The sequence below is a fragment of the Nymphaea colorata genome, chromosome 4 (assembly GCF_008831285.2).
Source record: "Nymphaea colorata isolate Beijing-Zhang1983 chromosome 4, ASM883128v2, whole genome shotgun sequence".
In the NCBI taxonomy this organism is placed as follows: Eukaryota; Viridiplantae; Streptophyta; class Magnoliopsida; order Nymphaeales; family Nymphaeaceae; genus Nymphaea; species Nymphaea colorata.
Window position 1 is genome coordinate 23,077,711 of NC_045141.1, and position 15,264 is coordinate 23,092,974.

The window sequence follows — 15,264 nt, forward strand, 5'->3', positions numbered from 1 at the left end:
TAGATATGATAGAATTAATGTGATGATCATGAGCGATGGTCTTTCACATTAACAACAGTACCTGACCAAATCTTATTCAATTCCACAGTGCATAGTTATTGTTCCGAGTAGTAATAACAACATGGTTAGAAATAACTACCATCGCATTACAATCTCTCAGTTAATGTTGGAAGATTGAGACGTCAGCCACTAGCAAGTTGGAGCACCTCTCTCTCTCTCTCTCTCTCTCCAGGAAAGGGATCCGCGAAATGACCACCGTGAAATAGTGTTCATCACGAGGTAATTTTGACTTTTATAAGAACTTTATTAAACCAATGTACAATTGAGGAGGCATTTGATGGGGTGGGAAAAAAATTTGAACGATAATTTTCAAGGAAGAAGATCAGATGCTTTTTGGAGACGAAAGGTTCAGAAGATCCGAAGATTCCCATACAAGAATTCATTTTTGTCAGTCTTTGATGCATGACTATACTGCTGTAGAAATCATTTTCCGAACAAAGTACACACTCACAACCCCATGAACAACCTTCTTTCCATGTGCCCATGCCATATGAATTTTCTTGCGTTCTAAGTACATGCATATTTTGATAGTCCAGAAAGATGGATATTTTGTCCCAATCACTAGGAGAGAACTCAATGGAACGTTCACTATTCTTATCATCGTAGATACTTTCACTAGCCACTGGTTATAATCTTAGTATTATTATTAGATAAACCCTACCCCGAATCGAAACACAATATATTCGGACGTTCAGATAATTTCATTGGCTAAACGAACACCGTTCTGTATTTTATCATGAGATTTTCCAACAGCAGCGCTTGAAACTCAAAAGGGAAAAATTAATGGATCCCTCGCTTTTCCCGCTCGCTAGTTCACCATGGATGCGAAGTACGGATTTACAAACACGCAAACAAGGGCTATGATAACTGCGCAATTGGATCCATCACCAAATAAAATCCACATATTCTTTGGAACCAGAAACAGATTTCGACGTAAGCCAAGATCCAAAACTGATTTGTGGTTTAGGGTTTAGGGTTTAGGTTTGGGGATCAAAGATCCTGTGAGATTCTTTAGTATCACAGAATTTTCAGATAGTGTGTTCAACTGCATTCTTTGGGATGGATGCCTCGCTTGACAAAGTCATCTCTCTCTCTCTCTCTATTACATGGGTTTACACACTACCTCACGCTGACTCTTCTATTTTACTGCCGCACAGGAGTCCGCATTGAATCGGGTGCGCACCAGACATGGGTGCAGCATCGACTCACACCCGAGCCCAGTTATAATGTCATATTACTAAATTACTTATATAATATATGTTGTTTTGATATTTTCCTATGCAATACAACTATTCAAGTATGTTATATACATTAATAACTAAATTGTAATAATATGTTTATTATGTTATATATATAATAAATTAAAAATAATAATAAAAAAAAACTTCGCCGCTCCGTCGCAGCTAAATTTTTTAGGATGTACCGTTCTGACACCGGCACCCCCTTACTATGGTGACATAGTTTACCAACGAACTTACCATGTTCAATGAAGTAGATTAATGGAGGAGGAATGAAAGGTGAGGTCAGGCATCTGATTTACGATGTCCACTTCAAACGCCCGTCACCCTCAACAGTGGCTGCACAACAAATCAAACTAGACCAAAAATATTTTGATGAGTATTTTCTCCATTTATGGCGATTCAATATCACATGGTCCCGATGAATAAAAATTGGGTGCAACACGCGGGAACTTAAAAAATTCTTCTGTTTCGAGAAAAAGGAATTAGGTTCCTCTATCCCTGCCTAGCTTGTTGAAATTTGAAAGTGTTAATATCAATTTAAGGAACTGAATTATTTGCAAAAATTAGACAGGGATTTCCAATATTTATCTTAGAACATTTTTTTATTAAAACGCCTGTCTAAGAACATATTTTCAGTAACATCGTGTTCTTATTTCAAGAAACATGTGTAATTATGACGAGTTAGAGTTTAATTATTGAACAGTAAGCATACTATACACGTTTCCTTAAACAATAACATGATGTCCTTAAGACATCCAGAAACGTGAATATTCTTCTTAACCAAACATCTTTCCAAAGGTCGTTTGAGTGCTAGACAGAATTAAGTCCTATAGCAATATTATATTAATTTCAGGCATTTCATGGTGAGAGATAATGGGGCTCCTAAGATCACAATGACATCTATGCTGACTTTGTACACTGTATTCAAGCAAATCAAAATGCATGCATGAATTCATCATGGTCAATCTAAACAGAACATATATATATATATATATATATTCCTGATCATTTAAACGTTCACAGCCATCAAGTCTTGTATGTGCAGGACAATCATGCATGTAAATTTATGTTTTAAGAAACGCATATCGTGACTCATGCTCTTCATTAGATTCCGTCGCTGTGAAGCATCTATCACATAATCGGGTGGGAACTAAGGTGACGTTGGGAGAAGCAATTGGTGGAAGGTAAGTAAAAGCCGAGGAATAATGCAACAAATTGCCCGAGTTCAAGCAATTGGCTTTTTCTCTTGAAATCTGCTATCCGATGGCTGGATCTTTCATGGACTTAATATTTTGTTAATAAAAAATCAGAGTTAACATGAGAGTTACCAATATCTTTTTCCCTCTTCTTTTAGCAACTCCTAATTATTCCAAGGATGTATCCCTCGCTCGATCACTTGTCGCCTAGTTCATCGGGTGGTCCAAATCATTGAAGGATGAAGAAATAATATTGGCAAGTCTGGTAGCTAGTTGCTACAACATCCAACACAGGCACCATTTTCACATCTTATGCACGCAGTAAGATTTTTTAACATACCAGTTAAAATACACTTAAGAGTTCATAATATATGTCAAAAGCATTGAAAGGACTACTAGCAGCAAAGTTGCGTTGATGATGATACCACCTGCAGTAGAAGGGCACAAGCTTCTAACGAAACTAGGTCGTTAACAGATAAAAGTAAATATTTTTTATCCCACTTACCCTAACATCACTTTTCAACCACATTTTTACACAATCTCATATCATGCTATAAATAAATTACAGTTGTTTTTGTAGTCTTAATGTTTCATTATATTGTATAGATTAATTCTTCCAATTGACAATTTCTCTTATATAATTGAAGCAGCTAAATGTTTTTTTTTCTTTTCCGTTCGATCGAAAGTTCAATGTGGTGAAACAAGGGCTCCTCCTTGAGAAGATGAGAGAGAGAGAGAGAGAGAGAGAGAACAGATCTGGGCCCAGACTTAATGTCCACATATGTTTATAAAATGGTATATATGAATGTATGCATGTAAGTCTGATTTTTTCTGAACATTAGCAGTTAAATAATTAGTTTAATACTTTAATCATCTCAACGGGTGTAGTGCAACTGGGTGGCAAAGTGGCTTACACTTTTAAGGGATCTAAGGTTCGAATCTCGTGTTTGATGTCATGCACCATGTGTTACTTAGGTTACAAATGGTGGCAAGCATAACAAAGTTGAAGAATGGACCTAAGTCTACAAGCCAGAACCCCGAAAGTAAAAAGGGTTATGACCTTGAGAGTTTTATGTGGAAGGCAGTTTCTCTTAAATGAATATTAAAATAATTAGTTCAATCTATCATCTGTTTTTACTATGTATTGTGTGCATGTGAGGTTGGTTGAATTTCGTCGTTGTTTCACTTATTGGCAAAACATTTCATGTTTGCATTATTTGTTTAGTCGGGAAGCGACGAAACATGTAGGCATCATCACCACAAATGACAAAGTTGATACTATACCTTATGTACACCAAGCATGGTTATCTCTGTTCTGGACAAAATAGAATATTAATTGCATTTGGTCCCTGTTTGGCAGGCTTAGGTTCATGTGGAATTACAAGTATTAGCAAAGCATGATTTTCAAATTTGTTGAGACGAAACCCCAAAAAGTTCTCTCGAAACTTTTTTCTATTTTCAGGTAGTATTGTCTGCAAAGGAAAAGGGAGATTGATTACTTTACCTACCCTCTTCCTGGAAGGCAGTACCATAGTCTTGTGTTGCCAGTCTGCTGTAACTGTCTACCCAGTTCAGTGTTAAGATATGGTTTTGATGATGGAGTTGCATGTTGCATTTTCAATCAACTCTATCTTTAGTGCAATGTATTGGCGACAGTGGTGCTTCCAAACATCAAACGGCATTATAGGAACCAAATACACTTCTCATTGCTTACAGTACCATGTTCTAGACAGTACCTTAGGCTCATTTACCCAAGTCCTTAATCATGCAGAAAATTTCAGTAGATCTTCCATAACCCCCAGTGATTTTGGTAGGGGTACAAAGACTACGCTCTTCAGAAACTAAGTTACTTGGAGAGGTCATCATAATCACGAAATGGGCTAACAATGTTTGCGTCAAATAGCCTGAAATGCTTTTGAAGTCGAGACCTCTACTTGTAGATGAGTGGTAACTGATTGTAGTTTCATTGAATTTTGGCAATTTTACATCCTTATTTTGATGATTCCAAATCCAAGTGTTAATCAAAGTCCTAACATGATTTAAACTGACTATGCACATAAAAATGCTGATATCACATGGACAGCAAGCACTGCTGCTGCCGTGTCAAAGCTTAAAAAGTTTTCTCTTGAAGAAATTAAGAGAAGCTTGAATAGATTGGCTTGTCATAAATTTATGTTAGCAGAGTATTGGCCAAGCTAGTGATAGTAGTACCTATAAGAATTTGCGTTGGACATTGTCCTTCTTTTACAGTCTTTCTGATAAATTTTCGGTTGGCTGTGACTTCCAACTGTTTCTGTAATCGTTTCAACCAACTTGGTCAGTGCGAATCCATTTGATTTAATGACGCGGATCCTAAAGAGACTGATACAGTGAAAGACAAGCAATTATGGAGAACTTTGATTCAAAGGACAAGGACTCATCCCTGAACACAAGTTTGCAGAAAATATTTCTCTGAAAATGTAGTGGAAAGCAGATTAAGGGTAGTTGGCAAATGGGTCACTCTTTCAAAATCAATGAAATTGTAAATTGCAGAATTTTTATTTCCAACAGACTTGAACCCCTTTGCTGAAAGCAGTTGTAGGTGTTGCAGTAGTCCTTTCCTCGTAGATAGATCACGTGCTACTGTTTCACTTGGAGGTTCTTGGGAACCAGTGAAATTGCTTACTGCGGAATGTTTTTCTTCTCAAATAACATGAGCTCTTACGTTGAGAGAAACTTTAGGCATTGCTGCAGTCGTTTCCTCATAGATAGATCATCTGCCGCTGCCTCACGAAGTGATTGTGCTTTGAAGTTGTGAGTCTCATCAGATTGAGATGTTGTCTCCATCAACCAAGTGTATCTAAGACAACTACCAAATTCTCAAACATCTTCTACTGTTATCTGATAATATATATGTATGTCTTAGTTACACTTCTACTTAGTAGACGCTACTAATCCGAGAAAAGTCGTGGATTCATATGCATTTATGTTCAACCCAGTTACTTCTTAACTTTAGCTAGGCTGCCCATTATAAATATAACATGTGAAACTATACGAACCATAAAGCTAAGATTATCTATATTCTGATCCACCCTCCTGGTATACATTCTTTTCCTGTCCTTGGAATTTCTATTTGGATCCTTCCCGCAGAAAGAGTCTGGTGGTTGAGTTGAGTCTCGCAAATATTGTTGCTGAGGATTCCACTTCTGTAATTATTGATCCTTCTTATTAGTTTTTATCCATGCAAATTGTTGCACTGGACTCTTCTCAGTAATGGGTGCACTGGTCCTGCAATGGAGAATCACCACGCTCGTTGAGGTAACTTAATATATGCCTATGCCGTGAGTGGTGCATTCCTCTTATATTGTAGGTAAAGCAGGGAGCCTTACTTTCTCCAGGTTCTGAAGAACTTTCTTAAGCTTCTGCAAAATGATTTGAGACCTAGGTTGGGTTGGGTTCAATGGACGACTGACAAAAATTTAAGCTTCTTTAATTTGCGTCTATCAAGTTTTATGCAAGTGTTTAGTTTCCAAAAAAATGGGCTTAAGTTCAGCTTTTGCAATTCCTATTGCGTGTGTAGCTAGAGCTCTGCTCCAGAGATCCATTGTTCAAATCTTGTTCCTTCCAGCTTCTTTAAATATCCTGATACAGAAACTATCTCGCCCGCAGCTCATCGAGTTGTTGTTTGTTTTGAGCTCAAGTTTCTTCGTCTTGCAATAGGAATGACGGATGCTTTTGGCCTGGCCTCGGGCATAAGCTCAAGCCCGAGGCCCTATTAATGATCAGCCCGGGCCGGCCCGATTATAAAGGCTAGCCCGATACATTACTCCGGCTCAACTTTGAACTTTTTTTTATCGGCTCTCTTGTCATCGTGATGCTACTTGGCCGCACGGGGATGGGAAAGAGGATGATGATGGACGGCGGGAGGTCGCCGTCGAGGATGATGATGGACGGCGGGAGGTCGCCGTCGAGCATTCAACGGATGCTAGTGGCCAGGCTTGAGCAATACGCCTACAACCACGACAGCGCCTACGATGATGACGTCCTAGACCACCTCCGCACCCGCTACCCTACCCCGAGTACAAGCGCCAGAAGCTCGAGCCCTTCCGCCGCTACGTCCTCCCTGCTCTTCGCCGCGTCCGCTCCTCCATTGCCGCCGCAGCCAATTCCCCGTTGGATGAGGAACACGACGAAGGGGGCGGCTGCTCCACCCCAGCCTCCGCTGTCGCCGAGTCCTCGCGGAGAAAGAATAAGAAGAAGGCGAGGATAGACCCTTCTGAGGTGAAGCTAGTTCTTACAGAGAGGGAGCACCTGAGGAAGCGGAAGATGGCTCTCGGTGATAATGTTGGTGACGGGGACGATAATGGTGAAGAGGACGACAGTTCGAGCTCAGAGGAGGCTGATTCTTCGCCGCAGTTTGACCGAATGAAATCGATGATGAGATCGAGTTATGGTAAACTTAAGGGAGCTTCTGCAACTAGCGCCAAAAGAGAGATATGCCGAAGTTCCAGAGGAATCTGGAGGTCGTGTTGGACGCGAAGGCGAATGTGGAGGCGGTAAAGATGGAGCAGACGGGTAGAATTGGGGGACTCGGAGTAACAGTGGCGGCGGCAGAGTCGAATGTGTCGAATATGGTGCTGGAGGATGGCAAAGGGATGATGGAGGGAGAAGTGGGGGCGGCCCAATTTCAAAGAACTTGGTGGAATCAAAGGCATCTTGGACGAATTGATGATGGAGGTGATGATCCCGCTATTCCATCCTTAGCTGCCTGAGCATCTGGGAGTGCGGCCATTGAAGGGAATTCTGTTGCACGGACCGCCAGGATGCGGGAAGACGAAGCTTGCTCATGCCATTGCCAACGAGACTGGGGTGCCATTTTTGAAGATCTTGGCAACTGAAGTCGTTTCCGGAATCTCAGGTACTTGGGCTTCCTTGTTTAGTTGAAATATATATATATATATATATATATATATATATATATATATATATATATATATATATTGAACAGCGCCTTCGATTGCATTTTTTTTATCTTCTTATTTGTCTTTAGATGTCCTCTAGTTTACATTGATTAGAGCAAAGTATGTAAACGATAGGTTTATGGATTCTTCCAGGCTGCATTGTAACCCAGAATCGAGTTTCCCATCTTCCCGTACTTCCTCGGGAATCGAAGTGCTTCAGCCAGAAAGATATGAATTTGAGAAAGAAAAAAGATGTGAAGAACCCATGAATTCTGTTGCTTTGTAATGAAATAAAAAATTTCCTCGAGTAGAAACAGGAAAGATGGCAAGAAATGTTCAAATGGGGCATCATTTAGTTTAAGTGAAAAGGTTGGTTGGTAATATGCTCATGGTCATTTTGATGGCTACATAACATGATTGCTTTAGAATAGTGCGTGGATCATGTTAATGCTCATTCAAGATGCTGGGCCCGTCAGCGTGCTATACATTACATGTATCACTTCATGTGTGTAAAAAAGGATTGCTTTGTATATACATTCTAACTACTATTGGTCATATTTCCTTTTATCGAGAAATAGAAGAAGCCGTACAGGGGTTTGGTTGGTCCTCTCCAAATTTAGTTCGGTGTGGTTCAACATTATGTGTTCTATTATGGAACTTCATTTGTAATATTATAATACAAATAACAACATGAGCATGCCTTCTTGTTTCTTTTCTTTTTATGGAAATATATCTCTGTCTATAGTTATAGTATCACAAATATCGTTCTCGGGTTTCTCTCGGCGAGATTTGTCTCGGGTTTTTAATGGCAAAGTAATTTTTTTTGGGAAAAACTTGGAAAATTTTAAAAAATAAAAAAAATTAAAAAATTAGGTCAAAATGAAATAAATGAGAAACTAATAGGTAAACATGAATAAAACTATATAAAAGTGATAAAAGGAATGTTTTAATGATAATAAAAATGATGAAAATAATTTAGTTTAAATTTATATTTGAATCCACGATAATATCAATGTCAAAAAATAGAAAAATGAACAAATCCCAAAAAAAACGTGATAATTTTTCCCAATTTTTTTCAAAATGTCGTGATTTTTTCCCTTTTTTCGTTTTTCTGATTTTTGACGTTAATATTGCGATATTTTCAAAAATATCACGATATCTGTGATAACAAGTCAACTGAAACCTCAATCAGGTATATGGCACAGTATGCACAAAAAACTGTATCTATTTGGTGGAGGTTCTTTGGTGCTAAAAATGTAAGCTGAACTGTGCTTAACTACAACGCCTTTCTGCATTTCTGATGTAAAGTATTCACAATGAAAGCAACACATAAGAGTCATAGTCTAGCAACATGAACCCAAGCTTAGGCTCTTGTACCGGTACCGATGCTATTTATAAGGTTAATTGTGTCCTACTTTCATGGAAAGGAATGTTGAACCTAGTGGAAGTGCTTGAGCAAGGGAATCTTGATAACAAAGAACATTTTTCTTTCTTCTAGAGAGTTTTATTCCCTGCTCTTGATAAATCCTCTTTGAGTGGCATATATTTATACCTTGGTTCCTTCAACATGGCCAGAAAAATGAACATAAGTTACTATCCTCCTACTTTGCAGAACCTTGAAGCAGCTGAATTACTCGCTTCAATCCTTAACGATTACAGAATAGTGCAGGTGTCTCTGAGGACAATATCCGCAATCTTTTTTCTAAGGCATACAGGACTGCGCCTTCAATTGCCTTCGTTGATGAGATTGACACTATTGCTTCAAAGAGGGACAATTTGCAGAGAGAAATGGAGAGGAGAATTGTGACTCAACTTCTGACATGTATGGATCAAACCATACCGCTAGTTCTGTTGGTCAAGATTCTGATTCAAACTTCTGGCAAAAAGCCTGGATATGTGCTTGTAATTGGAGCTACAAATAGACCTGATGCAGTAGATCCTGCACTTAGAAGGCCAGGCCGGTTTGACCGAGAAATTTCTGTGGGTGTTCCAGCTCAACTTCTGACATGTATGGATCAAACCATACTGCTAGTTCAAGATTCTGATTCAAACTTCTGGCAAAAAGCCTGGATATGTGCTTGTAATTGGAGCTACAAATAGACCTGATGCAGTAGATCCTGCACTTAGAAGGCCAGGCCGGTTTGACCGAGAAATTTCTGTGGGTGTTCCAGATGAAAATGCAAGAGTGGAGATTCTTTCGGTGGTTACCACCAACCTTAGACTGGAAGGTGCATTTGACCTGAAGAAAATTGCAAAGTTGACACCTGTTTTTGTGGCTGCTGATTTGACTGCCTTAGCAAACAAGGTTGGAAATCTTGCAATGAAGAGGATACTAGATAAAAGGAAATTAGACCTCTTCCTTGAACGAGAAGGCAAAGAGACTGAAGAAGATTGGTGGAGATACCCTTGGGTACCTGAAGAGATGGAAAGGCTTAGTATTACGATTCTGATTTTGAGGTAATAGTCATGCCTTTCAGTGCTTGGCTTTTTTTTATGCCTTCTAAATAAATCTCTCTCCCTAGATGTTTTATCCACCATTTCGCTGCACATTATATTATTCAAGAGTGTCTTTTTATCCTGTCTTAGTCATGTTGCATTAAATTTAAATCCATCTGGACCATCTGAATGAGATAATAATTTCTTGGAATCTTATGTAATATATTACTGGGGTGCTAATATTACCTAAGTGTCTGTCAGCTTCTTAGACAATGTTCCAAGAGATGGCTGTGATGTACGTGTGCATATGAACATGTGAACATTGTTCATTTCTTCGTGCATGCACTGTCAGCAATGAGTCATGATGCCACACAGCCACAGTCATTGGCTGACATTTTCTTTGTAATACTTGTTCTGGTTATACAAATCATTCACAGTAGCTTCACTTTGCAGGTTACTTGTTATCACTTAAATCTCAAAAGCAACTCTATCTCTGATTTTTTCAATTATGAAAGATAAAAATACGCTACTCTCTTCTTTTAAAGCGGTTAGCACTTTATTTTAGTTTTCGGTGCAAAAGAAAAGCTTGCACATGAGTGTCACACCTTTCAGTGATAGCAGTGATTATGGACAGCAAGTACATCATTTTGTCTTTTTTTTAGCTGGCAACGTCGCCTGGTGGGCTAGTTTTAACTTGCTTCTTCACAATTGTTCATGTCTGGATGTTTCCAGGATGCAGCTGCAGTGGTTCAACCTTCATCTAAAAGAGAAGGGTTTTCTGCCATACCTGAAAAAACATGGGATGATGTTGGTGGTATGCATTCATTGAGGAGGGATTTTGAGCTTTACATTGTGGGACAAATTAAACATCCAGAAGATTATGAGGTAATTTCTGTTTTTAACTGGAGAATGGCACACATTTTCTAGTGTTAATAAGGAGCTAACAATGCAGCAGATATTTCATTCAAGTCCTTTTGCATCTTTCCTTTTCAATCGAGCAAGGTTTTATTATTCTCTCAAACAAAGTCTTTGGCTGAATGTACAGTCTAGGACCCCGAATGTGCATGGTCTTACCTTCTTAATTTAGAAAGATCATAGGAGAAGGACTTGCTTAGAGAGTCTTCTGGTGAATGAGGTCAAGTTTTATCACTGCTTTACTATATTGGAACAGAACATCACAAAAGCATGTGTTTGTATCAACTCACATCCAACATTGCCCCTCAAGAACCTTATGGAACTTGATAACGAGTTGGTATCCATCTGAGACTTTAAGAGCAATACCATTCATATTGTTCTCGCTTCACAAGTAAATAGTTGTACAGGACCTGTCTAAAAAAGTATGTTCCATAGTAATTTTTCATGAAACTTTAAACTAAAGGTATTTTTCTTTTTCTTTCATCCTGCCAATGGGTTTTAATTAAGCAGGTCGATTTAACTCAAATGGTCTTAAGCATATGCTCTTCTTTATTCCATTTTGTTAGGCTGGTGGGCTCTGTCATTTCATGTTTGACAAACTACATATGAAACTGACTTTTAAGTGGCTTGTTTGCAGGAATTTGGCATGGATCTGGAGACTGGATTTTTGCTTTATGGACCTCCTGGCTGTGGAAAGTCATTGATTGCTATGGCTGTAGCAAATGAAGCTGGAGCCAATTTTATACACGTAAAGGTTTTGTTTTTCTTCTTCAAAGATTTTTTTTCTTGTAGAAGAGGATTTAACATATTTTTAGACTCTCAACCTGCCTTGTTTACCATAATTGTAATGAACGTGTTGCTTATCTACAGGGCCCTGAGATACTGAGCAAGTATGTGGGTGAAAGCGAGTTGGCAATTCAGACAATTTTTGGACGTGCCTGTACTTGTGCACCATGCATACTTTTCTTTGATGAGGTACTAACTATTAATAAGATAATTGGAAAGTTAAAACTTTAAGATTGAATGTAAAGATGATAGATGTGAATTGGTATCCAAACGGTGGGAAGCCATGGTGGTCATTAAATTGAATGTGACTCTCTTGTTTAAATCTACATGGAAGGTTATCAATGAACTGTCTCAAGCATTAGTTTTAAGCGTCATGTATGTTTAACTTGTTTTTTGGGGGTCTTCTTTTCAGAACTTCATAAATTTAAGGTCCATGCCTAAGATTCATAACTACCTTTGGCGACGTTAACAGAAGTATCTGATAATGTTCAGATGTTCCTGTGCTGTTGCCATTCTTATGACTTGACTATATACTAGAGAACTAGCAGATTATTTACCTCAGTTGATCTAACTTCTATTATTTCCTCTGCATTTTGCTCGAAGGGATGTATAATATCTGCAATACTCACTGCAATTCCTTTTCTTGTCTTTCCCCTTTACTTCTCCATCTCCAACTCCCCTGCCTTTTTTTTTCTCAGGTGGATGCTTTAACAACAAAAAGAGGAAAGGATGGTGGATGGGTTGTTGAACGGCTAATAAATCAGGTGAAGATCTGTTTTCCACTTTTCCTTGTCTGGACTAGCTGGGAGTTTCTCCATGTTTAAGGTTGCATGACTTAATGCTGCGTTTTGTTTCTTGCATTTGTTACAGCTGCTTATAGAGCTTGATGGTGCTGATCAGAAGGGTGTTTACGTTGTTGGTGCTACTAATAGGTAATATTATTGCTGGTAATGATTCTGAATTTCTGTTTGAACAAGCAGACAATTCTCACCTTGTTACAACTGGAGCTAGTTAACGAGTCAGACTGGCCAATTGGCAATGCTTGGTGTGTTGAAGCTTGTTGCTCATGTTTGTAGATAGTTGTAGAATGAACCTGACCTAAACTTGCTGAGGTCTGGCGGGCTTGTTCACAAAGAGATGCATTATTTGAAGCTGAAAGTTAGTAGTGATTTAATTGTGGAAGTACTGAATACAGCTATAGTTGATTCTAGAAAAATACTTGGCATCAAAAAGCTGGAAGCAGTGAGATTTAAGTTATAACTTGTAACCAGTGTTGCAAAAAACGTGTCATGCTTTTTAAATGCCAGACAGTTTTTTTTTTCATTTTCTATTTTTTTATTTGTTGCAAATTTACTTATTTTTTGACGTTTGTGTTACTAGTTTCTCACTTATTTTATTTTTCCCTCATTTTTAGTTTTTTTAAATTTTAAAAATTTACCGTATTTTTTTCTGTTTTTTTTTTCATGCTTGCCGTATTATACCTGAGAAAATTGTGGCCGTTTAAAACTGTGAAACGTTATCTGTGACTATAGTTATAACACAATTTCACGATATCCATTTGTTGGATACAATTTAAAATATGTCTAAAGTGTATCCTTTACGACATAGTGAGCCTATAAAAATCAAGGCAAGCTGGACGCTTGTATTTCATGTTCAGTACTCTGAGCCTAGTTTATGTGCTTAACTTTGAACCTCTCCATAGGCCAAAACATGAGCAATTCACATCTTTCCTCTGCTAGTTGGAATGTGTTTGATGGTGTTGATTTATTGGACTTTTTGTTCGTATAATTGGAGGGATCATTCAAACTTGTTCATGGAGGTAAATTTGTCTTCTTATCAGCCAAGTGAGATGACCGATTTATTTTTATTCCTGCAGGCCTGATGCAATTGACAGAGCTCTCCTGAGGCCTGGAAGGCTGGGGAAGCTCATGTTTGTGCCTTTACCTAGCTCTGTTTAGTGCACATCCATCTTGAAAACACTATCGCAGAAAAGGCCGATATCTCCAGATGTGAACTTTGATGAGCTAAGTGAACAAAGTGAAAACTTTAGTGGAGCTGATGTTGCAAAGTGGGTACGTTCTTTTGCTCCTTTCATTCCCTTTTGATTATTTTTATCTGGTTGCACATTGTGTCCTCTAGCTAGACATATGTAATGATGATGAACGTGCTTCACTTTAATCCTTATAGTTATAGGTAGAGGAAGCTGCTATGGCTGCATTTGAGGAAAAGCAGAACTCTTGGACATCTACTAAATATGGTGGAAGAACAGAATGGCTAGCGTGAGCCATTGAATTGCAAGCTTACATTGGCAAGTGGTGCAGCTTTCTGATTGCCATTTTAATTCGATGATGTCAAAACAACTTCCTTAGGGTTACGTGCACATTTCTGCGACAATCTTTTTCCGGATACAACTGGTAGAGGCTATTTTAATGTACACTCGATGCAGGTCTATATAAACTAAGAAAACCATTAAAGGTATTGAAATCTGCGGCCTTCTCTGAATCTTTAGAGCATCTTAGGGCAAGCTGCATGGACCATTATCGCCTGCAGGTTTCTTTCAATAGCAGGGTTCACAGGGTGGAGGTGGATGGGCACATGGAGACATTCAAGACAACAGACTGCAGATGTCAGGTGGAGCATGAGTTTGGTAGGCTGGATTTTTAAACATGGTGCAGACAATCCACCAAAAAGAGCTTGAGGAGATATCCAGGTACCTTTCATTGTAGAACTTTTTGCCTAAATAACTTGGTTAATACTTGATAATAACGCAGTTTAATGTCATGTGTTACATTGTTCCATTAGGCAACAGACTTTCTCTCATTCCTCCATAAAAGTGGATTTCAATATTGTCAAGATCTTCGACAAAATCTGGCAGTGGTGCCGTGGAGCATGACCACCTGTTTGCCGTTTTGTTAGGGACTTAGGTCAGAGTGCTTGTTTCAGAAATATGAATTGTTCCCCTTTGTCGAAATATTGTGCATTTTAGGTTTTATGTTTTTCTTTGCAATTTGAACAAGAACCATTGTCAAAGCCTATTACTGAACAAATGCCGCCACAAGTACATATCTGATAGCTTTCACGCGGTTCTCAGCAAGCACCAGATTCTATGATGGTGTAGATGAGGCTGAATTTGTCAATTACTATTAAGACGGGGACTGTGAAAAACTGTTACAGGATGTATCTGTTCATAGTTTTCTGAATATTATTTGCCAAAAAGCTGTAGCTCTCGGGAGGCATTGCTTCCATGCATATCCCACTGCACATAGAACCCTGTATCTCATGGGTAACTACTCAGTAATGAGCTTTTGATTTGTTAATTCTGAATTGAGCCATTTCAGACTGCCCAGATGAATGACATAATAGTAGAGCAGTTGACTTGCCTTACCAACCAGACCTAAAAGGCATGTGAAACGGCGGCAACCAGCATCTCCCTGTCGCGCAGAGCCTCCCTCTCACTATGAAACACATTATTGGCATTTGAAAAACCCTACTACTCATTGGGACATAAGACGTGTAAATCCACGCCCGAGCTTATGACATTCGTGGTCTATTATAAAGCACAAGGTGACTTGAGGCAATGACCCCCTTTACTTATTTTCAGTCTAAAAAGTTGAGAGTTAAAAAAACCGAACTTTTAGGGAAGGAATTAGAAATACCCACTCTTTTTGTCTTCTTTTTTTTTTTTTTTTT

At 38.6% G+C, this 15,264-nt stretch overlaps 1 protein-coding gene across 1 annotated transcript; it reads left to right on the top strand.

The window, feature by feature from the left end:
* The first annotated feature begins 6,426 nt into the window (after positions 1 to 6,426).
* On the top strand, positions 6,427 to 14,756 carry LOC116253268 (cell division control protein 48 homolog C-like). The gene is given in 14 exon segments (XM_050077603.1): positions 6,427 to 6,542; positions 6,545 to 7,032; positions 7,141 to 7,394; positions 9,107 to 9,291; positions 9,470 to 9,878; positions 9,881 to 9,894; positions 10,606 to 10,758; positions 11,426 to 11,542; positions 11,659 to 11,763; positions 12,273 to 12,338; positions 12,445 to 12,506; positions 13,451 to 13,646; positions 13,768 to 14,284; positions 14,377 to 14,756. Coding segments are annotated over 13 exon segments (2,223 nt in total). The 5' UTR covers positions 6,427 to 6,458; the 3' UTR covers positions 13,858 to 14,284; positions 14,377 to 14,756.
* Positions 14,757 to 15,264: the final 508 nt, after the last annotated feature.